General features: G+C 33.7%; 3 protein-coding genes across 4 annotated transcripts; 1 reads left to right on the top strand and 2 right to left on the bottom strand.

Moving 5' to 3' along the window:
• Positions 1-594: 594 nt before the first annotated feature.
• Positions 595-7,189, bottom strand: LOC144844620 (ATPase ASNA1 homolog). Its single transcript, XM_078701617.1, has 7 exons — positions 7,050-7,189; positions 5,446-5,651; positions 4,854-4,944; positions 4,169-4,319; positions 3,846-3,953; positions 3,218-3,424; positions 595-2,510 (listed from the first exon to the last, which is right to left on the bottom strand). The coding sequence occupies exons 1-7, from the start codon at positions 7,187-7,189 to the stop codon at positions 2,391-2,393; spliced, it is 1,023 nt and encodes a 340-aa protein (XP_078557743.1). The 3' UTR covers positions 595-2,390.
• A 647-nt stretch (positions 7,190-7,836) lies between these two features.
• Positions 7,837-14,740, bottom strand: LOC144844180 (ATP-dependent DNA helicase PIF1-like). 2 transcript variants are annotated; one of them, XM_078700936.1, is made up of 11 exons: positions 14,650-14,740; positions 13,576-14,124; positions 13,029-13,269; positions 12,661-12,803; positions 12,206-12,328; positions 11,761-11,867; positions 11,515-11,654; positions 10,686-10,792; positions 10,062-10,149; positions 9,467-9,612; positions 7,837-9,022 (listed from the first exon to the last, which is right to left on the bottom strand). In XM_078700936.1, the coding sequence occupies exons 2-11, from the start codon at positions 14,113-14,115 to the stop codon at positions 8,840-8,842; spliced, it is 1,818 nt and encodes a 605-aa protein (XP_078557062.1). In that variant the 5' UTR covers positions 14,116-14,124; positions 14,650-14,740; the 3' UTR covers positions 7,837-8,839. The 2 variants fall into 2 exon arrangements, with proteins under 2 accessions (XP_078557062.1, XP_078557061.1); XM_078700935.1 differs by lacking the exon at positions 14,650-14,740 and having other exon boundaries at positions 13,576-14,140.
• A 2,458-nt stretch (positions 14,741-17,198) lies between these two features.
• On the top strand, positions 17,199-21,806 carry LOC144845698 (Golgi-associated kinase 1B-like). Its single transcript, XM_078703126.1, has 3 exons — positions 17,199-18,248; positions 18,735-18,946; positions 20,183-21,806. Exons 1-3 carry the CDS (start codon positions 17,199-17,201, stop codon positions 20,376-20,378), a joined length of 1,458 nt encoding a protein of 485 aa, XP_078559252.1. The 3' UTR covers positions 20,379-21,806.
• Positions 21,807-21,813: the final 7 nt, after the last annotated feature.

Below are 21,813 nucleotides of genomic sequence, written 5' to 3'. Positions count from 1 at the left end.
TTTGCATACTTTTTATATTGTAAATATCCTATCCTTTTTTATATAAATGTGCAATATTAATCTCCCACAAACATAAGAAAAAATAGACATAAAATATTTTTGTACTTTATACTTTTTTAAAAGGGGTTGCAAGTAGGAAAGGAGTGATGTGAAACAAATAAGAAAGAGAAAAAGAAAAGAAAAATATCAATAAAAACAAAATCTTTGTGTAAGAAATTTGTGTAATGACAAAAAATACACACAGAAATGTAACTCTACATTTACAATTTATTCCTTTCACATAATATAAATTTTAAATAGGTAAATTATTAATACCAACAAAGCAGCTTTCCATGTCAAAAAAAAGAAAAACAATTAAATAAACAAAATATTCCCTGTACCACTTATAAAACCAACTTGAACTACAAACACAAATTATTTATATAAACTTTAGTATAATATTAAATGTATAGCAGATACTAATGCAAAATCAGACTACAGTATTGCTAACCAATTTGCAGCTAGATTACTAAATACTAGCTTCAATGTTGGTACATGTTTCCATACGTGTTTAATCAAAATACCTGGCTGATAAATTTGAAAGAATCATTTTAACATATATTGAATTATGCTATATAAATGAATACATTATTATTATTTAAAACATGACCATATTTGGAAGATGATCTCACTTTTCAAACAATTTGATGATTAGGTGTCCAAGACAAATATTTGTAAAATGTCCACATTCACATAATTCACAATTACACATACCTGACTTTCAAGTATGACATACATTTTTGTAAACCTCAAATTTACCCCAGTGCACTATATTGTTGATGTATATTGACAGTATTTCTCACAATAACCATTTATTAATACATTTTTATTTTCCAAAATGTTTGAATATTTTTTATTTCAATTTATAGTTAAATTTTCAAGCATTTAAAATTTGATGATTATAACTTAAAATTGTAAATTCTAGGACATTTGTTTATGTGCAATAACTTTTTTATCCCTATAATCTATATTTAATACAAATTGTATAACTATTATGAATTAACATGGATGGATCCACCCCCAGATTTATTTTGTGTTTTTGCGAGGGCCCTTTGATTGTTGTCAGAATATGCTGTTTTGGGCCAGCCTCATTAAACAAGGTTAACAAATAAAAATGTTCAATCAAACAAGACAATGTATTGCACAGCACCATAGAGTCAGCACATAACTAATGAAAAAACTTAGCACAGGGACAAACAAATGATATGCAAAAATAGTCTAATCTAAACTAATTTGCATTTCTATACGTAAATTCATATACATATATGTAAAATAAAGTAACATTAGGTTAAGTTAACTTAATTTTACAATGTTTAGAGCCTGGTCCTAAGCCTCCTATTTCAAAATCCTGGATCCACCACTATTCAAACCATCTATTTGTTAATAAATGTGGTATATTTCAAACCATTGCCATAGAATAGTGTTTTTATTTACCCACCAGCAAAATCAATGGCTAGCTTGTATTATTAAGAGAAGGTACATTACATAATGTATTGTCAACATGACATGGTCTTTCTGTAGATGATGTATGAACAAAAATGGATAGAAAATACAAAAGATTTAAACTTGCAGAATGTACAATCATCAGCAAAGTTTAGCCTGTTCCAACAGCCAGTTTAAAAAAAATGGTCAGTTTGAAAAAATAACAATGTGCAATGGCAGTAAATGTTTCAAACTTAGAATTGTGCAGTGTCCAAATAAATACAAAGTGCTATGATTTATTGCAGCAAAAGAAATATTGATGTATGTAGAACATATGCAGAGTTCTCTAGTTGCTAAAATCAATTTTAGTAGTCTTGAAAAGAAATTTCTCTAGTAAATAGTAATCATCAGTAATTTTTTTACGCATCACGTCAAACAGTCATTCTGTGCAAAATAATTTTCTGACTTAACAGTGCATTGTAGTTGCTTAGTGGCTGTGTCATGAAATCGAAAGACCCACCATGCTGTGTTTTAATGCTTGTATGATGGGGGAAAACCATTCGAAGCAGGATATTCATTGATTTGTCCATAATTATTATTATCGTTTTACCGGGAGGTTCCCATAATTTATGTTTTTGTGTGTAGTTTGTAGATTTCCATAGTATTTATCTTAATTTTTGTACGTACATAGTAATTACGGACGTCTGTAGCACTTGAAAACTCTGCATATGGACTTTAATCGTTTATATGTCCAAAATACATTTCGGTATAATAGACTAACACAGTCTCTATATTACCTTGAGCTATACTTTGAACCCTCAATAAACTTCTTCTACAGGTACAATGTTTTAGTGATAACAATGGCAGGATTTTGAACGAGGTAAAAACAAACTAAAAAATGAGTTAATTATTCAATATAACAGCAGTATTTAAAATGTAGTTGGTGTATACAGTTTTTCTGAGAAGGCTCTCACTTTTTCGTTCCCTCTAATCTCTAACTCTTGAAGAGGTAATTTTGTAACATTAAAATCTTCGTATAAATCATTAATCTGAAATAAACAAAAGCATTGTTTTTATTATTTTAATTGGTATGACTAGATTGATGGCAATGGGCTATGTTCATGAGTTGAAGCACGATATATTATCAAATAGTTTATCCATCCTGTAATTGGAGAGTTACTTGCTGTTGGATGCATATGAAAAAAAATATGAAAGCATAGCTATTTTACGTTTTCAGGCTTTGAATGAATATAAAAATAGCACACCTACTAGAATTCCAAATATAAAATTTTAAATAACTGTCACAAGCTAGACAGGAGACTAGGTCACACAGCCACTGTCACTCATCAAGAGGGCCCCTTGATTGTCAGCATACGCTGTTTAGGGTCACCCTCTATAAATAAGGTGTAATAAAATAAAATAAAAAATTTGAAAAGGTAGAGGAGACAAAGCAAACTTTTCCGGTCAGCAACTCATAGCAAAATAATAAAACAGTACGAATAAACAAATTTGTTTGAACGCTAACTTTATTTTATAAACACTCAATCCTCCCCCACTCCCGAGATCAACATGCATTATCTCCTTATTTTCAAAATACGGCTGCATCATAAACGACCAGTCTTCATAATGTCATTTGTCAATAGTTTTTGTGACTCTACAGTAACCCCCATGTGTTACTATTAGAGTAGTGGGTTATTATTATAGATTGACTTACAAGGTGGGTTACTATTAGAAGAATTACGGTATATTGACTCACCTGGTCTAGATACTTGGCCTGTAGTTTGATCCTGGATTGACATATCTTACAGTTTGATGCTGTCATAGGATTGTTGGGAAATATGAGTTGGTTCACTATAATATTATGCGTATCAATACCAAATTTGGTCAATTCTTGCACCAATCTTTCAGTCTCATACAATGATAAAAACTCTGCTATACATACACATACAAAAGTTGTTTGATCCTATAACAGAAATGGTACCAAAATGTTTTTTAGTTTATTAGAGAGTCAGGTCAGGATCTACTGTGGCATCAGACAGTCAGAGAATATTACTATCATCATAACTTTCTATAGACACCTAGATTTGTAATAACTGGCATATTTTTGTTATTGCCACAATTTTAGCAAACAAACAGAAAAAAAGAATAATATAGAACAAAAAATCATCAAATGCCTCACAATCGTGATTTTAACTCTTAAACTTTTAAGTTTGGTGGAATCATACATGATTTATAGAACAAAGAATCATACGCAATTATGGTTTAACATGAATACAAATAATGATCTCGAAGAAATACTACTATTTAATACTACTGTACATAAATTTAAGCACAGACAATAAGTAAAAGGTCAGCGTATAGCTACAGTGTCATTTATAACTTACTGGATTTTTGAACTGTTCATTTACACTGCGAATTATAGGTAATATACTTTCTAATTTTGCTGTCATTGTATCTGCATTGAAATCTGCCATTCCAAATATACCACCAATCTGTGGAAAATGAGAAAATTAGAACAGTATACTAAATAGAGAGTGTTACGTTGCGGAAAAACATAGGACTGCCAAAATTCATCTTAATTTATAGCATCAGGACCATTTTGCCCATAAAAGCTATGTTTGAAGTATGATTAGCTGGTCTAGGGCGACCTTAGTTAATTTAGGCCTACCAAGCACACCATTGACTGTAGTAATACTAAATAATTTACCTGTTGAATGAATGGTGTGAATTGGTTTTTGAGTTGTAAAATCTTGCCAAGACCTTTTTCTATCACTGATGGAAATGACAAAAGTCTAAGTGTGTGACCTGTGGGTGCTGTATCAAACACAACTGTTGAAAAATTCATACTTTGTACAAGCCTAGAAATAACACAGAAAATATGCGATCAATAAATTGCTAGAATAAGTCCGAAAGAAGCATACAAATAATTAGTCAAATAAATAATTTAAAAATAAGCCGGTCTTATATATAGCGTTTAAAGCTCAAAGCCTCTAACCATTTCACATTATTATCCAGTCTAGAAACATACTTCCGTAATGTTGCAGCAGCGCAGTTGTGATTGTACCTATTTGTACAACTGGGTGAAGGGAGGCAAACTATCTAAAAGCATCTTGCCTGAGGATACCAGCAATGACAAGTGTTGGAATCAAACTCCCGATCTCAGAACACAATGTGCCACACTATCTCAAAAAGACTGGTATTTACTTGTCTCTCAGGAGTTATTATACCCGTGAATTGAGGCCAAGCAAATTACTTATATAGGCTCTTGAAAAATGTATTTAATAAATGGCAGAAACATGAAAATGGACAGACCAATGCTTCTCTACCAACTTCAAAATGTTAAATATGGTGAATTGACATCTTCATCAGTTGAAGGAATTCCAATGTATTACCTCATGACTTCAGCAAAGCTCATGGCCTCATCAATCCCTGGAAAGGCACCTAGGAGATCCTGCATCATCTGCTTACCTAGACTCATTACATCTATAAACGGAATAAAAACCTTAATATAACATTTGTGAGAGAAATTCATAGAGTAAGAATGTGTAATGGAAAAACTAGTTATAAAAAACTACTATCGTACATCCTTTGGTATAATCCACCCCCTTAGAACACGAAATTGGGTTGACTTTGGGGTTTAACTATACCAGGGAAAACCCTGGTTTATAAAAATAATTGGTTGGTAAGCACCTGAACTGGCTAGATTGAGGCCTACACCCATTAAATCACGGTTATAATTCAGCAGGTTAACATTGGTATAAATACTCTTGTACGGAGGTACAGTATTCACAACGTTGGGCAATGCCACACTTTTAAACAGAGTTCTTGTCCAAAAAGGCAATTGGTCATCTAGGGTATTATTACTAATAACCAGGGCACTTTAAAGTGAGGCACTTAAATTCAAATCACAAATTTTCAAACATGGCATTTTTTCAAAGAGGAAACATGTTATTGAAACAGAGCAGAACTTTTGGATAATTATACCTTCGTCTCCCAAGTAGTCATCAGGTAGATCAGCCATTCCAATATTGGGATCTATCTCCATAGCAAATAAGTTATCAAACCCTTTGACTTTGGTTGGTACTTTAGAAAACTTTTGATCAAATGCATCTGATATATTATGCGCTGGATCTGTTGATATAACAAGCACACTTTCTCTGGATTTGGCTAATAGGACTGCCAGGCTACAGCTGAAATAAAACATTTTGAAAGAAAAAAATATATTAAATATGTACACATTATCTTTTAATAATTCTGGTACAGTTTACAATACAACAACATTGAACATGGGTTCTCTGGTACTATTTGAGTACTAAATAAACGAGTACCAATAATTGATGGTCTACTTAATTAATATTTTAAAGAGGCTCAGCTCACCAGTTTTACCAGCTGGTTAGAGTACAGTACCACTGTAGTGGTTTAGTATAAGCGGCGGGTTGTGAATGTGGGATCAATTCTTCTTGCATGACGCCGATGCAATAATGGCGGTGAATAAATATTTAATAAATTAAAAATCATTCATAATCATAAATGTCTTTCTTTTAAAAAATGTTAATTAATAATAAATTAATGTTTTTTATTTATTATTATTATTAATTATCAAATATAATATTATGCTAATCTAATAGTAGGGAAAAACCAAGACAAAGACATGTACCAAAGGGTTATCAGACGATCGGGACCACGGACGATCGGGCCCAGACGATCGGGCCCACTTCAAGACGATCGGGCCCAAATCGTGAGACGATCGGGCCCATCAAGGTTGAAAGACGATCGGGCCCAGAGACGATCGGGCTCAGACGATCGGGCCCAACAAACAAGACGATCGGGCCCAAAAACATTCTCGGAAAATTTTAAAAAATAAATACGCGAATACAAACAACACAATAATAATCAAAATCAATCACATTTATTCATAAATCGAGAGTATTGGTAAGAAATTCTTAAAACCAGTAGGCCTAGTGTTAATTAGGGGAAAATTATGATAAATTCAGAAAAAAATCTAATTAACCCTTTTAATTAAAATCTTAATTCTTAATCATTTCCTGCTTTTATTTTTGATGTAAAGCGCATTGAGAGCCTGCTTATATGCGCTATATAAGAACAGACTATTATTAAATTATTATTAATTACGCAAGAAAAGCACGTTGACACTAGCACTAGGAATTAAAAATGATGAAATGTGGCACATTATTTTATATAACACAAACGACTATCGGGCCCAACGCTAAGACGATCGGGACCAACTGGTAAGACGATCAGGCCCAACGTGGTTCTGAAAACACTGGACGATCGGGCCCAACTGTTATGACGATCGGGCCCAACGCTGAAGACGATCGGGACCATCTTTTCTGGGCCCGATCGTCTTGGGCCCGATCGTCCGTGGTCCCGATCGTCTGTTCCCCGTACCAAAGCTAGCCTTCCCATTAGAAGAAGCCTAGCAGTCGGGGAGAGCCAGGCCAACTGTCAAGGATGCAATCCCGAGCAGGCCAGTCCTCTAGCGGATCGATGTTGCCTCGGATTCGTCGTTGCCTCTAGCCTACTCTAAATAGGCTAGGCCTAGGATGTAATCGTGTGTGGTAACTTACCTACATGTTGTCTTTCCCACTCCCCCTTTACCGCCTACAAAAATCCATTTTAAAGATGTTTGGTCGATTATATTTTTAACAGACGGTTCTAATGGTTCTAAAATGTCATCATCAACGTGTTCATCGAGTGCAGCCGCCATCTTGAAATACAGTAAAAGTAAAAGGTATGGAACGCTAGGAATGCCTACAACAAGGGTCGTCGCCAGGTGTACATGAACAAATTTAAATGAAAGCGCTCAGAAACTGAGTGAAGTACTTGGCACAATATAAAAGAATACAAATTGTTCTTTTATTTTATTTGTAAAGTTATTTATGAACCGATTTTCTTGAATTTCAATAGACATGTTCTGTAAGTATACACCTATTTACAATTCAGAATGATAACTTCAAAACATACAAACAAAGCAAGTACTATACTTGGCAAAAATATATTTTTTTGCAAACTTTGATTTTGCCAAGGAAATAGACAGCATCGACTGTAAGATCAAAGAACAATCCAATCCGCTAATATATGCTAAAACACTGTTGCATCAGTCATTTCCGTGTGTGCAGGGTTGACTGGTGTACAATGCAATAATTTTGTTTACGGTTTTATCAGGTTTTGTCAAGAATCTCCCTAAAATGTAGATTTTATAGCATTGTGGTGATTGGCTAGTGGTTATGTTATCTATATGGACATCCTTCTGCTACAGCGAGCAAAAAGAAGTAGTCACACTGCACCAAATGAACTGTAGTGGAATATAAAATACAAATACAATATTCTTTATTATAAACTAAGACCATGTCATTATACATTAACTATTTGCTGTATCCTGAGCATAATAATAGTAATAAAAGCAGTTTACTGCATAAATAAATAAAAATGTATACACAAATAAATCATTAATGGTAAAAAATTTGAAAACTAACATATTGTTGAATATTGTCCACCTGAAAAATTTAAACACCATTTTTTTAATAGGATATTTTAATGTCACATAATAGTTATTCACTTCGACCAAAAAATGGATCAAAACAATATTTGGGGAAAAAAAGAAGGCTGTTGTCTGGAAGTTTTCAGGTTTCTGGTTAACCCTAGTGTTATGATTTATTTTTATATTAAGTAAAAACAATTTTAGTTTATTAAAACGGCCTTTATCAATTTTAATTTTTCATGCTTTGGAGGTGATACAGTACATCTTCGTTAATGGACGGCTTACATAAACTAAGTGGACAAGATTGGCATTTACAAAAATGGGTCTTGAAGGTGTCTCCTTAATATAGGCATTGCACTAGATCATTGTATACAGAATCATTAAAATTGATTATAAAGGTAATATAAAATTATATAATAATTTATTTACCAAACATTATTCTTGTCTACCTGTAATAATACATTTTACATTGATTGATCATAGGCATGCAATAAAAAGTGTTTCTATGAAACATATTACACAATATTTGAATTGAAATTCAATTATTAAAATAGCGAAAAGTTTGTAACTTTTCAATTTGTTTTTCAGAAAAACTGATTTCTTTAAAAATGTCCTCGTAATGTTAAAATTGCCACGTTTAGAGGGCTAGGTTGAGCCTACTCAGGATGCAATGCAAGGATGTACGTGCAAGTAATTTGACCACCAATTGATGAGGAAGATCATCCAACCATCAATTGTATATGGGCAAATTACTTACATTACACATAGGTCTTTGCATTGTATTCTAGTTGGAACGAAAGGTTCCACAATCGGTCTTTTATTGGTGGTAACCATTGCATTTCAGTTATTTTTGTGTTCCTTTGCTGTCCACTAACATCACCGCTTTAGTTGTAATTTACCATAGAATTTCAAAACATCTGGATGAGCTCTGACACAAGATTTCTCAAAATCAACCACTCTAAGTCCTTGTAGGCTGCGAGCCCTTGATAGAGCAACATAAGCCTGTCCACACTCAAAGACTCTTGACAGAGACATTTCAACACAATCTAGTGACATACCCTGAAAACATAAGAGAAGAGAAAGTAATAGTCAGGTTCTGGACACTCAATAGTATAGCCAAACGTAGTGTGTAGATTTCCACATGCCTGGCTACCATTTTGTCGAGTATGTTGAAGATATGATCTAATAACAGATTTGATTTTGTTCATTGAGAAAGTTCTGGCAACTAGATGGCTAGCCCCATTTAAAGACATTGAATACAATAAAAATGCTGTTAATGAAATATTGATGAACACACGTTCACAACAACTATTTAGAGTAAGGTAGGGATGCAACTCACTTCTCTTTTAAAAGGTTGAGGTGAACTTGAATTGTACAAATGAAAATTTATCATAGCCTACCTAATGCCTACACCGCGCATACTTTTGCTGCTAAACATGATTTGACAATCTGCAGTTCAACAGTCTTTTGTATATGGTAATACGATAAGAAAAAAAATCGAACCTGGCTTTTATGAATTGAGATTGCCCAGGCGAGTTTGACAGGTAATTGTCTTCTTGTCAATACCACACCAGCTCCCATCTTGATTGTCCATTTGTCAACTCTAATAGGTTCATGGACCCCACACAAGAACTTTATCAAAGGAAAACCTGAAAGGAAACATAGTAAATAACAAATAAATATTTTGATTGAAATAATAATCGCTATTAAAGGAGGTGAGAATAGGATGGCAAGAACAAAAGGATGAGAAAGGAATAATAATAATAATAATAAAGCCTCAGGCCAGACCTACTCCAGGGACTCACATTTAACAGTCGTCCTAGAGGACTACAGTCGTGTAAGGACAAGTAAAATATTTGAAAAACTTTTGTTACAATAATTTGATATATTAATGCCATAAACAAGGACATTATAGAATCACTACCATTTCTGCTCACTAAGTTTTGTTAGGAAAAGTTTGAGCAAGAGCAAGTGAAATATCTGCCAAACCAATATGGGGCCCTGCTTCCTTTACCCAGGAGGAAGAACGCCAGATTTACTCTTACAACACAATAATTATAAATCCCATTGTTAGATACAATACAAAAAAACAACCAACCATGGTTTCCCGGTTGAAAGCCAGTCACAACTCCTCTAGCACCATTAACCAAGCCCCTTGATACATCAAGATTCTTAGCTAACATCACCTACATATACAAGTACAAAATAAATCATACATTTTTAGCTACACAAGCAAAATTTTAAAATAGCACTCATTTAGAATATGTTGATATAAAGTTTGCAGTACACCATCCTGAAAAGAACTGTTGAGTTTCTCAACGTTTCGATCAATATACTTTGATCGTCCTCAAAGAAAGAAGAATGCATAAAGTCCAGGAAAATAGGAATATAAGTGAAATTGGGTGGGACTGGTGAGAAATCTAAAACAATAGGAAGGTTCACAGTGGGAGGGATAGAAACTAGCTATAGAAGAGCATTGTTTCTCATGAATAATGATGAATAGAAACTAACTATAGAAGTGTGAAACAGTAAAGTGAGACAAGCTTTATCATTTTAGAATATCTTTAAGATGATCAAATTATCAAAAAAAATCAAACTAACATAATGATAATCATCCAGTAGCAAAACAATGTAAGGAAGTGTTTAATAAACTTAAAGTACCGGGGATGTCCCGGGTAATGATTCATTCCTTAACATTTTGTAATCAAAACATCTACTGTACCTGTGTTCCTTTTTTCAAAATAATTTTCTCATTAACTGGACAATGTTTGTCAATATGATGAGAGAGGTCTGGATTGCTGTCAAAGGCTTTAAACACATGGGCCTCCCCTATAACAAAGAATAAAGAATTAGCATAACAACTGACTGTAAGACACTGTTCAGAACAGCGAACTAGTAGTAGTGATGGTGATGATGCACCAATCCTAATATTCTGGGTTCAATTCTTCTTTCTTTTGTACTTTGTATTAGGTTTTGTTTTTTCCAAATTTGTAAATATGGATGGTCTAATTTAGAATAAACTAAATAATTATACTGTAATTTAATATCCCTACACTTTTTTCGGGATGTTATAGTATACAAATAATGAATGTTTATGATTGAAATGATAAAAATAATTTCACGAGGGGAACCCAAAGAGAGGCTAGGCCAAAGTCCTAAACCATTGGTAGAGGCAGCATTTCAATTCTGGAGGCGGCGTATAGAACAATAGATGGCGGACACTACAGATTGATGGAACAGTCAACAATAGCCAGCTGTTGAATGAATGCGCATCCCATTGGACTACATAACAACACTGCACTCTACACAACATCGGGAGTGCTACATATCATGTGACCCATACTGTAATCGTCCTAGCAAATAACAAGAATTTAAGTGTGTATAATACTGTCCAGACCAGCTTTAGACCATTGAACAGTACACATCAACTTCAAACCACTATGACATTTAAACCACAAAGTTTTCAGAAGTTGAAAGCCTAAACTTCTTAAAAGTTGATGCCTTGCCAGGTAGACTAATACTGTACAGTAGTAAACATTTAAAATTCTGACCTGGGAGCTTCTGAAGTTGAATTTCATTAATTTGATTGACATCTTCTTTGTGTGTACACAGTCTTGTTGCTAGGATACCATTACTATCAATTGAGTGTGATGCAGTTGCGGTCAGTTGCTGTTGAACTTCTGGAGGGCACCTACATATAAATAAAAAGAAGTTTGTGGTAATAAAGAATGTTTAACTGAAATACATATTCAATATCCAACAAAGGAATTATAGGGCCTATATTTCACTTTTACTACCTTCCAGTACGAATATTTTGTAATGCTTGAATGAACTTTGGGTCACTCTGCCTCTTGACCTCTGTGAGTTCAAATGTTGTCCCAATACTTCGGTTCCAAGCAGGTGACTGTAAAAAGTATAAAATGAGAGTTGAATCATTAATTTATTTGGGACCATAGTTTAATAATTAAAATGGTTGCGTTCAAACTTCAAAATGACTCGTTTTTGTAATATGATTGAATAATATTAACTTTAGTTTTCCCAACTGGTGTTAAGTTTCGTTTAATGGGTGTAGGCTGTCCCTGATTGGGAGACAGGTGCAGGTTGTCTCTATGGTAATTCGAACATTCTACAGTAAGTTTTTGTCCTAAATTATTATAATGGTCAATTTGGACAGATCCCGCTATCCTAAAACTGAACCAAAATCTTTTAACAAATATGTAATAAACATTAGTTTGCACAAACCTGAAAGCAAAACTTCTTTTCACCAGTTTTAGTAACTGGTGGTAGCTGGAAGAAGTCTCCACTTAGTATGATTTGAATTCCTCCAAATGGTTGCGAGTTGTTACGAACTGATCGTGCCACTGCCTGAAGTACACAAATAATAACATTTTTTTATTTCTTCAAGCATAGTAAAGTGTGTACTGTATTGAAGATTGTCCCATTTTGACGAAATCGACTGGCTACCAGAAAATCTGCTAAGCACTGATACTTTTTTTTTCCACATTACATTAACATTTGTTGAGTACTATTAACTGAATGGTCAAAATACTCTAATAACTAAATACAGTACTCTATGGGAAAACTATATCAATGTTAAAGTCATCAATCGAATACGCCAATTGGAGGCATAAAGAGATATTTGAACAGTCATGAATTTGTATGCTATTAATCTTTTTTAGTATTTATTTATCTCTTACATCTAACTTTGTGAAAATTTCTCCATCAACCATTGAAATTTCATCTATAATCAGATGGCGACATCTCAACCAAATGCTCCTTCTTGCTGGTCTTGAAGCAAGTTCAATGCACTGTTCCACTGGTAAAGCACCTGATCCAATTCCTACAATTGATAATATAATCATTCAGTTGTTCTGTTGTTATTTTCTGGGAAATCATATTATTCTAAAAATTATGTACATTGTATAGAAAGAGCTGTATGACATTGAAATGTGTTTTTTGTTTTTTAAAATGAAGAAAACAAAAAATAAACACTGCTGTTGAAACACGCACAATGCATATAACAATATTTAAAACCATGCAACAATTTATATTTGTTGTTATTCACCAGCAAATTGATGTAGAGTTGTGCCACCTATGTGACATGCAGCAACTCCAGTACTCGCTGTAACAAATGTACTGTTTGGAGGTAAAGCACCAATGATGTGTTTCAGTAGAAATGACTTGCCAGTCCCTGCACTGCCTGTGAAAAATATGTTACTGCCCGACAGCACAGCTTCTAACACCTTCATCTGACCTTTGTTTAACTTAATTGTTGGTAGTGACACACTTAGCTTTTTTCGGGGCATCTAAATAAAAGAATATAAAACAAGAATCGATCATTGAACTTAACTACTAGTTGCCCTCATAGTTCTGGGAAAAGGAAATGGAGCCCTGGGTGCTGACATAGGACTCTAGTTGGAATGTACCATCAAGTCATTTCTCACATTAAAAATATACACTTTTGTATTAACAAACAATGAGAAATAATAAATAAATATATACAGTAGCAGGTCTTTTAGTAAACACTACACTTGGATTGTGGTCTAAAAAAACTGTGGAGTATGGGCAAGCAAGCAGTAAACAACAGACAACAATCTACAGCTACTTCTTACTACATTCTGTGTATCTTCTGAATCAGGTCTTGGACGTTTCTGTACTCTTCTCTTTGCCTGATGTGGTGTTGTTGTTGATCCCTTCGCTTCTTCTGCCTTTGCCCTCATATCATTAACTGTATTAACATCTTTGTCGTTCAAAGGACTTATCTCCTCGAAAGTATGTGGCATATCTGAGAGAAGTCTCATTCGTGCAGATAAAGGTTTTGTTGATTTACTACACTCTACTTTCAAGGCAACACATTTTAGGAGGGCGTTGAGTTTGTGTGGAGGGCAGTTTGACAGAAGAAGTTGTATTCTTTTTTGTGGGAATGCTATTGTTGCTTTGCCCTCTCTTACAAATCGTTTATGTAGTTTAACATCGTCAGTCATACAGTATTTTGTGACATTATTGTTAATTGTCACTTTGAGAATGACATCTTTAAACTGGTTGCGACCCACAATCACATTTGCTGTTCTTGATGTGTGCCGTTTAATAATTTCTCCGCTAACATTTAGCGTTTGCATGGTAATACTGCAACTAAGTTCTGCACTTTCCATTTCAAATCACTGTAAACAAAAATGCAAAATGACTAGGTAGGCTACAATATACAAGCTAGTAGACTGCAGTCTATCTAGTAGTGTGATTAAACTGTAGTGTATAGGGCCTTAAATACCAGTTTTACTACTAACTAGCATCATATAAATCATATTCTAGCTTGCATGGCCAGCTAAATAATTAGGTTAACTATAAGGATTCCCAAGTATAAAAGCCAAACCAAACCAAAGCCTATGGATGATTAAGAAGTACTTTATCGGCTCAGAGACGTATCGGCTCAGAGCAGGCCACGTCTATTATGGGTCATGAATGGATCCGATGACCTCTCTAGCTACTAGGCCTAGCTAGCTAGCTAACTAGTACGCCGGCCTGCCTAGTAGAGGCTAGCTAGCCTAGACACATACACTATACTACAGGCTGAAGTTACAGGCTAGCCTACACCAACTAACACTTCAGACAGGCCAGTCTACTCCTTCACGTCGTATACAAACGATAACAAAACATTATATTCTATCTAATGTGCTAATCATATTTACCTGCGATTCTATTTAAAATAAAATATAAAACACGATTATCACTAAAATGAACTGCATTCATGACCACGGATCATAACAAAACAAAAAGTATTTTAAATTTTAAAATTCCCGGCCACATTATGTCAAGGTATTGTCTAAATTGTCCAATCACAACAACGGTCGTCATTGAAGCGTGAAATATGGCGCGCAAAATGTGCCTTCAGAGTTCTTTGTTTACAAAAATGGCAAACATCTAAAGGAAAATTGGATGATTTTTCACGCTGCTGCTCTAGCCCGCTACGTCACAAGAGATGACTCATTCAGAAGCTGAAAGCAAGCAGCAGTTATAGTACTAGAGACTGACGTTTTTGCTAAAATGCATACTCGACTATAATTTATAGGTCCCAGCTGCTGGACCCAAAAAACGTCTGGGAAATGAGTCTATTAGGACATGTCATGCTAAAATTACAAATCCCAAAGCATTTCTGGTATTTATGAGTCCCATTTGATTATAATATTGTAATTCGCTGTCAGATAATCATTGAATTATTATCAAAACAGTCCATTAAAGTTTTTGTTTGTAATAGGATACTTCACACTTGAAGTATATCTAGACGTGATGAAGTGACCTCCAGACTTGACCTTAGCAATAAAATAAACTAAAATGACAGAAATTGAGTCTGTGTTTCATGTCAAAGTTATTCACTTCTGTAACAAAAAAATAATATTTATTCACGTATAAAAAGAGAAAAGAAACGTTTAATTATAACCCCAAAACCAATTTCTGACAGACTATTTATTTTATACATTTTTCAGGTAAAATAACTATTATGTGACAATAAAATGACACATTCAAAAACAAATTTGAAATAAAAAATACTTTTCCGAGGGACAATAATCTTTAAAACTGTAACTTAAATAAGCGAGCTGCGTTTTTTAAAGAAATATTTCTTGTTTTAATTTAAAACTAAATAATAAAAATACAATATAGTCGGTTTTCAATGAGGGCTATGTCCGAGACGTATCATTTCAATCACCATAGTGAAGGAAAATAACAGATATAATATGTTCGGAGAGGAGAAAATAGATTAATCCTACGGTACCCCAAAAGGAATTGGCACTATTATTTGTTTTCGGCAATAAATAACAAAAAGGCCTAATTTCAGTTTTCCTTTATTTCATTTCTAGTTAGACAAAAAGGGTGTAGGCCTATAGAATAAATTATATTGATTGTTTCACTGTTCTGATTATCAATCGACTCTGATGTCTAGTGGGAAGTGGGAATCATGGTTTTGCCAAAAAGGTTTTTGTGTTGTTTTACCAGAAACGAAAACGAACCACAATGATTTATAAAGATTTTATACAAACTTTGAGACTGATTTTTCAATTCATTGTTAGTTTTTTGGAGCAGTGATACAGTATTTAGTTCGTAAAAATACTCTACATAAGTAATACTAACACTGACGAAAATAGTATAACTTACATTCTTTCTTTCAAGTGCAGAAACACAAATAGCAAACACTGGAGCGTGTGTAGTTATAAGTCACTGTTTGTAAATTGATTGTGTAGGCTAATTGTTGATTTTAGGGATCGATCAATCAAACTACCTAACATGGATAGGTCTTTGGAACATGACAATCTACAAAATCAGAATTGTTGCTAATATTTACGTTTTATATTTTAGGAATGAATAGAAACGTACCGTATACAGTACTTTATAGAACCATGTTGGCTGCCATATGGTTTAGGACATTCTCGACAACTAATTGAATTGTTTAATTTGATAAAATAACTTTGGAGTTCGAATAGATTATTACCAATGATTATGACTTAAAATTTTTAAATCATCTTGATAAATAGTTGGATGGAGTAAATCAACTTAGTTGCGTAAGACTTGTTTGCATGGATGTTGTACTTCGGTACAGGACAGTAAGTAACCACGAGAGACGTAAGATTACAGCGATAACTCTCAACATTATTGTTTATTTTCGTCACCCAGATAATTCAAAATTGTCGCTAGACAAGAGATTCAGTACAAGCTATGGTAAATAATTGGGGACACCGAAGGTTAAACTCAGCAGGGCCTTCACGAAAGAAGAAATTGAGCTCTTTGGCTACTTGATCTCGATAGGTTTCCAGTGGTGATTTGACCCTTAGCATTCATCGTTCGATTACCAAATACAGCTAAACTAGACAACACTTTCTCCAGTAGGCCTATTACTTATGTGAAACATACGATAGACCCTCCCCCGCCGACCAGTACGACACGGTTAACCAATGAGTTCAAGCGTCTCGACGCTGAGTCACTATTTTGATTTTTATAAGCAAGATTTTGTCAAATGACGTTTCAAATACCGATTTAGAACATCTAGTATTAATATAATACTGAGCTTTCAAGCATACCTAACAGTAAGTACACTTTGAGCACCATTTGATCATTATTTCGCTTTTTTGAAAGTGTACAAATTGGCATTTTGTTTGTCTGTAAGATTCAGCCGAGTGGTCTAACGTCTAAATCTTTAGTAACTTGTTAATTAAAAATAATATGCGAGTTCTTAAACTTTCAAGAGATGCGTTGGCGACATAAATTATTCCTTTCAAGGAGACTTAGAAAGATCATTTATGTTGCTACAGTTTCTGTTATGATCAGTTTGGCGATATACAACCAGTTTGGTGAAAACGTCATTGCAAACTCTAAAACGCATTTGGAATCAGGTAGGCAGGGGACACTGCAAAAACAATCGAACAATAATGAAGATTTACGTAAGCACAAATTAAATCAAAGAAGTTTAAAACGACTGACTTTGGATGGAAGTATTTCAAACGTGCATTATGTTACTATTGAAGATACCCGTAAAAATACGCCTAAGCCAATTGTAAGAGCAAAAAAAGAAGACAAAGTGGAATTAAAACGTATGAGAGAAAGAGATAAACGAGCAATGAGAAGTAAATTTCACTATACTCAGACGTCAATAGATAGAAGTGGCCTTTTTGATACTCCGTTAAGTCTGAGTAAAAACATTCGAAAACCTCAAAATCAGGTACAAAAATCTGCTGCCTACGTCAAAGGAAGTATACGATTTTTTGCAAAGCCAGAATGGTTTTCTGTTGAAGACATTAATTCAATGATAACACTCTCAGAAGATAAAGACGTCATACGTATTAGTAATCTAGAACTAAATCCAAACGACATAAATTGGAAAGCACTACGATTTACACACGAAACTCATCACGGTGATTTTCAACATAAAGCCATTGAAGGTTTAGGAATCCAACCGTTAGATGTTAAAGTATATGGTCTGACATCACACTCGTTATCTTTGCATGAAGTTCTAGCTTTCCATTTGGACAGAGTTCTTGGTTTACGTAGAGTATTGCCAACTGTAGCAAAACGTATGAAAGGAAATGTTGCAAGAACTTTAAACATTCCAGAGAACTCACTGCATTGCGTAGTGGCAATGAGAAATAATGTAGATATTCAAGCAGTTGGTAATCTTTTAAAGCGAGATGTTTTATCATGTAAAACTGTCCAGCTTTCGGATATCAGTAGGTCTAGGAAATGTGGCGGAATTGACGGACTAGAGTGGGGAAGGCTGGCATTGTTTGATTTTCTTCTCCAGGTAAGTTATGAACAACTTTTCTTTTTTCATGAAAGAAGAATTAATATCGACAACAATATTTATATTATCTTGAAACAAACTACTCAAATTAGTTTAAAATTGATTTATTAAACAATTTGCTCTGTTTATTAATAATTCCACACCACAAGGTAACATTTAAGAAAGGTTTGATTATTATTAATCCGCGATTGATGAAAGAAGTTGTAGTAAAGCAGTTTCAGCATACACTACGAACAGGTTTTCTATGTGTGGAATTTTTAACTTTCCAAAAAACATGTTAATAAACTGAATAAAGAAAAAAATAAACAGCCTACATTACCGTGTCTGCTGACTCAACATGTCGATGCAAACACCTAAATATTAATCTAACTCATAGTGTGATGAATGTTACAGTCAGAAGACACGGTAATATAGGCTGTTTATTGTTATTGTCACCTATAGAAATATTGATGTAGTCCCAACACCATTGTTCTTTATCTTCTTTAGAACCACAATCGATTGAATAAACAATGCTGTGGGTTTCAGCCAGCTGAAAACGAATGTTTGACTACTATCAATATTCAAGATTGCTCCAACACAAACATTGGTACTGTACACAAATCACAAAACAGCAATCAACTAATATTTTTGAAAAATGACATGAATATCATACGTTCAGAAAAATCAGTTGATTTCGAGATTCTTAACGGAGTTCGAAAGTAAGTATTCATTTCTTATATTATACGCAACAAATAAATGTGTACAATATATCAAACTACAGAGGCCTGAGCCCTATCGTACAACATTATAACCTTAATTTCAACTTTAAATGACCTGATGTCTCAGAAAGGTCAAAAGCGGCATTTTGGTTAAAACAACCAGCAGCACATTTTAATTTTTTAACAGCTTCGTGCGGAAAAACTAATTAGGCTATTTCATAATAAAGTGGTTACTCGCAGCAAGCATGTTGTGCACCCGGCATGTACCCATCCAGTTCTGTCAGATCAAAGATTATGGTGTTTGATGACGTAGATGTTTCACATCGAACGCAATAAAATATCAATTCAAATTCTAAATACACAGTTCCAAATTCTCATATAGAAAAATTGTTTCAATTCAAACTGGATGCATAGTTAGTTAGTTAGAAATACACAGTTACAATGAATTACTTACAGACAAGTTTTAAGATAGACACAAAACTAATCACAACTCTTTTTTGTAATATATTTTAATATTTGTAGGCCTAAAGCTATTTATAATATAACAATTAATAATTACTACCAGATTTAGCAATTAAGTATCACATGAGAACCTACAACAATAACTCTTTAAGATAAAAACGTTGAATCATCTGTTATTTTAAAATCATGTAATTTGTTCGGTAGGCAGCCACGTAAAATTACACATTCGTCATCTACATTTTTTCTCTCAATGAACAGGTCAATTTAAAAAAAAAACTACTAAGTCTTAAAAATCCAGATGGAATATGTGCTTATTATCGTACTTTCGTTTATGATTCATTTTTAAAATTCATGTTAAGAATACAATGAAAAATACGATTAAATAAATATGAAGTTTAATGTGGCCATTACTTCCTTCGTTCGTATTACAAATTAAATAGCATTTAATATATCCTAGGCTTCTTTTTATTTATTTCATACTCATCCAACAGCGAGTACAAACTCGCCAATTACAGAATGAGATAAACTATTCTATAGTTTATCATGCTTATAAAGTCTCATTTGAGGCTTAGGCAGTGGAGTTGAAAAAGTCGTGAGTTACAACCCTGGCACTAGGTCAGGATTGAACCCTAGACATTGGGATTGGAAGGCAAGCACGTTAACCACCAAGCTACAGCTCCACTTTTGAGGTTTTCTTTATGATAAATGATCCTCTTGACACATATTCTGTTTTCTCTGCTTTTATGATATCATTTTCACACCTTCTTTTCACAGGTTTCCTGTTGGAGCAGTTGATATTATGCGGAAAGGCAAGTTGAAACTCAAGCTGTTACAATCGTTGTTTATCGACAAGGCCTACTGGGATGGAGTTGGTGGACGACCTGGTATAGAACATTTACTCAATGTAATTGTCGACAGAGCTAAAATATTTTTGGATTATTATGATACACACATACAAAAAGTGCAATAGGAGTACAAGTTATAAATATTAATGTGATTCTTATTCAATTATGAGGTAAATGTGTAGAATATACCAACTAGGACTATTCTACCAAATTATTATAGCCCGATTTTAATTGTGCAAATTTTTATGGTTAAGAAGAGGGAATACATAGAATACACATTAGAGCTAGAGAGTCAATGGCAATTCTTACGTTATAAACTGATCTAAACACGTACTAGACATGCAACTCCTTCGAGTTAAAATTGAGCTTAACATCGTTTTTATAGGCATACAATAACAAAGTAGATGGTAATTGCCACGGGCTACGATAAATGGTTATTTATATTCATGGCATCGGGTTTTTCTATTTCTAATTCTCATGCATATATGTTCACATTAGAAAATAAAAATCAACACGTTTTTGTTTCACTTCTAACGGTATACTTATGATACTAGACTGGGTAATAATAGGTCTATTGAGAATCGTCTGACTAACTACAAATATGAACGCATTAAGCAGATGCTATTTCTCACATTTTGTTCAGTATATGATTCAGGAACAAATAGAATATCGTGACAATATCATCATGTGGTCACGTAGGACAACTAGTATAGTGCAAATCTCTGACTGAGCATGCTAAAAAAATGCAAATCTTCCAATGTTCGATCGTGTGCATGTGTATAGTAACTTTATAAACGATATTGCATTAATAATGTTATGAAGAATTACAATATCTGTAAAGATATACAAACGATTACCATTAGGTCACTATTAAGGATCTTTCAGTATAAATGAGGCCTATATGAAATATTTTCCCTAGACACAAACGGAAGCAATTACACTAATAATATGTATACTTTAAAATACTTAATAGGCCTACATACAAGATTTTTTAGACGAAAAAGAAGGTATTTTGTTACAGATGAGATATGTATCAAATAGCATTAAGAATACACACCGATTGCCACATGCTGGTAAAGTGTAGATACAATTCCACCAACCAACTCTGTAAATGGTGGTAGTTGTCAATTGATGTGTCGCGTTCGCCATCACGTACTCAGCGGCTCATGTCATTAATATACGGTAGTAAAACAAAAATACATATGATCATTGAAGGAAGTATTATATTCAAATGACTATGTAAATTTTCCAGGTGAAGAATATTTCAGCGTTAATGGATAAATAAAACCCGGAAGCATTCTGAAACTTCTGTTTTTCCATATTTTAAAAAGAAACACAGGCAGTAATTATTAGTTATTGTCATTTTGCAGTAAAAGGAATCTCGAATACGCAGAACTGATCAACCATTGAAAAGAACGCCGGGTGGTGGAAACAACATATGGATTATTACGTAACAATGTAGAGCTTCATATCATTGCTTTGAATGGTTGCTGAATTTATTTAATTAAGACCAATATTGACAATACGGCTTGATCCATGAATAAAATGTTAGTACAGATT

Source organism: Antedon bifida, chromosome 6 (genome assembly GCF_963402885.1).
Source record: "Antedon bifida chromosome 6, ecAntBifi1.1, whole genome shotgun sequence".
NCBI classification, from domain to species: domain Eukaryota; kingdom Metazoa; phylum Echinodermata; class Crinoidea; order Comatulida; family Antedonidae; genus Antedon; species Antedon bifida.
Note: the sequence above shows the minus strand (reverse complement) of the source record. Positions and strands in the feature narration are given on the sequence as shown.

Bases quoted from the DNA above. Each gene is read 5' to 3' on its own strand.
- LOC144844180 (XM_078700936.1), bottom strand. From the start codon at position 14,115: ATGGAAAGTGCAGAACTTAGTTGCAGTATTACCATGCAAACGCTAAAT. The intron at 12,804-13,028 runs GTGAATAACAAC...TATCAATTGTAG, and splicing joins AACTCTACATCAATTTGCTG to GAATTGGATCAGGTGCTTTA. The intron at 9,023-9,466 runs GTTCGATTTTTT...TTATGTTTTCAG, and splicing joins TCTCAATTCATAAAAGCCAG to GGTATGTCACTAGATTGTGT.
- LOC144845698 (XM_078703126.1), top strand. From the start codon at position 17,199: ATGCGTTGGCGACATAAATTATTCCTTTCAAGGAGACTTAGAAAGATC. The intron at 18,249-18,734 runs GTAAGTTATGAA...TATCTTCTTTAG, and splicing joins TGTTTGATTTTCTTCTCCAG to AACCACAATCGATTGAATAA. The intron at 18,947-20,182 runs GTAAGTATTCAT...TTCTTTTCACAG, and splicing joins ATTCTTAACGGAGTTCGAAA to GTTTCCTGTTGGAGCAGTTG.
- LOC144844620 (XM_078701617.1), bottom strand. From the start codon at position 7,189: ATGGCGGCTGCACTCGATGAACACGTTGATGATGACATTTTAGAACCA. The intron at 4,945-5,445 runs GTATAATTATCC...TTCCGTTTATAG, and splicing joins TGACTACTTGGGAGACGAAG to ATGTAATGAGTCTAGGTAAG. The intron at 3,954-4,168 runs GTAAATTATTTA...CATTTTCCACAG, and splicing joins TCACACCATTCATTCAACAG to ATTGGTGGTATATTTGGAAT.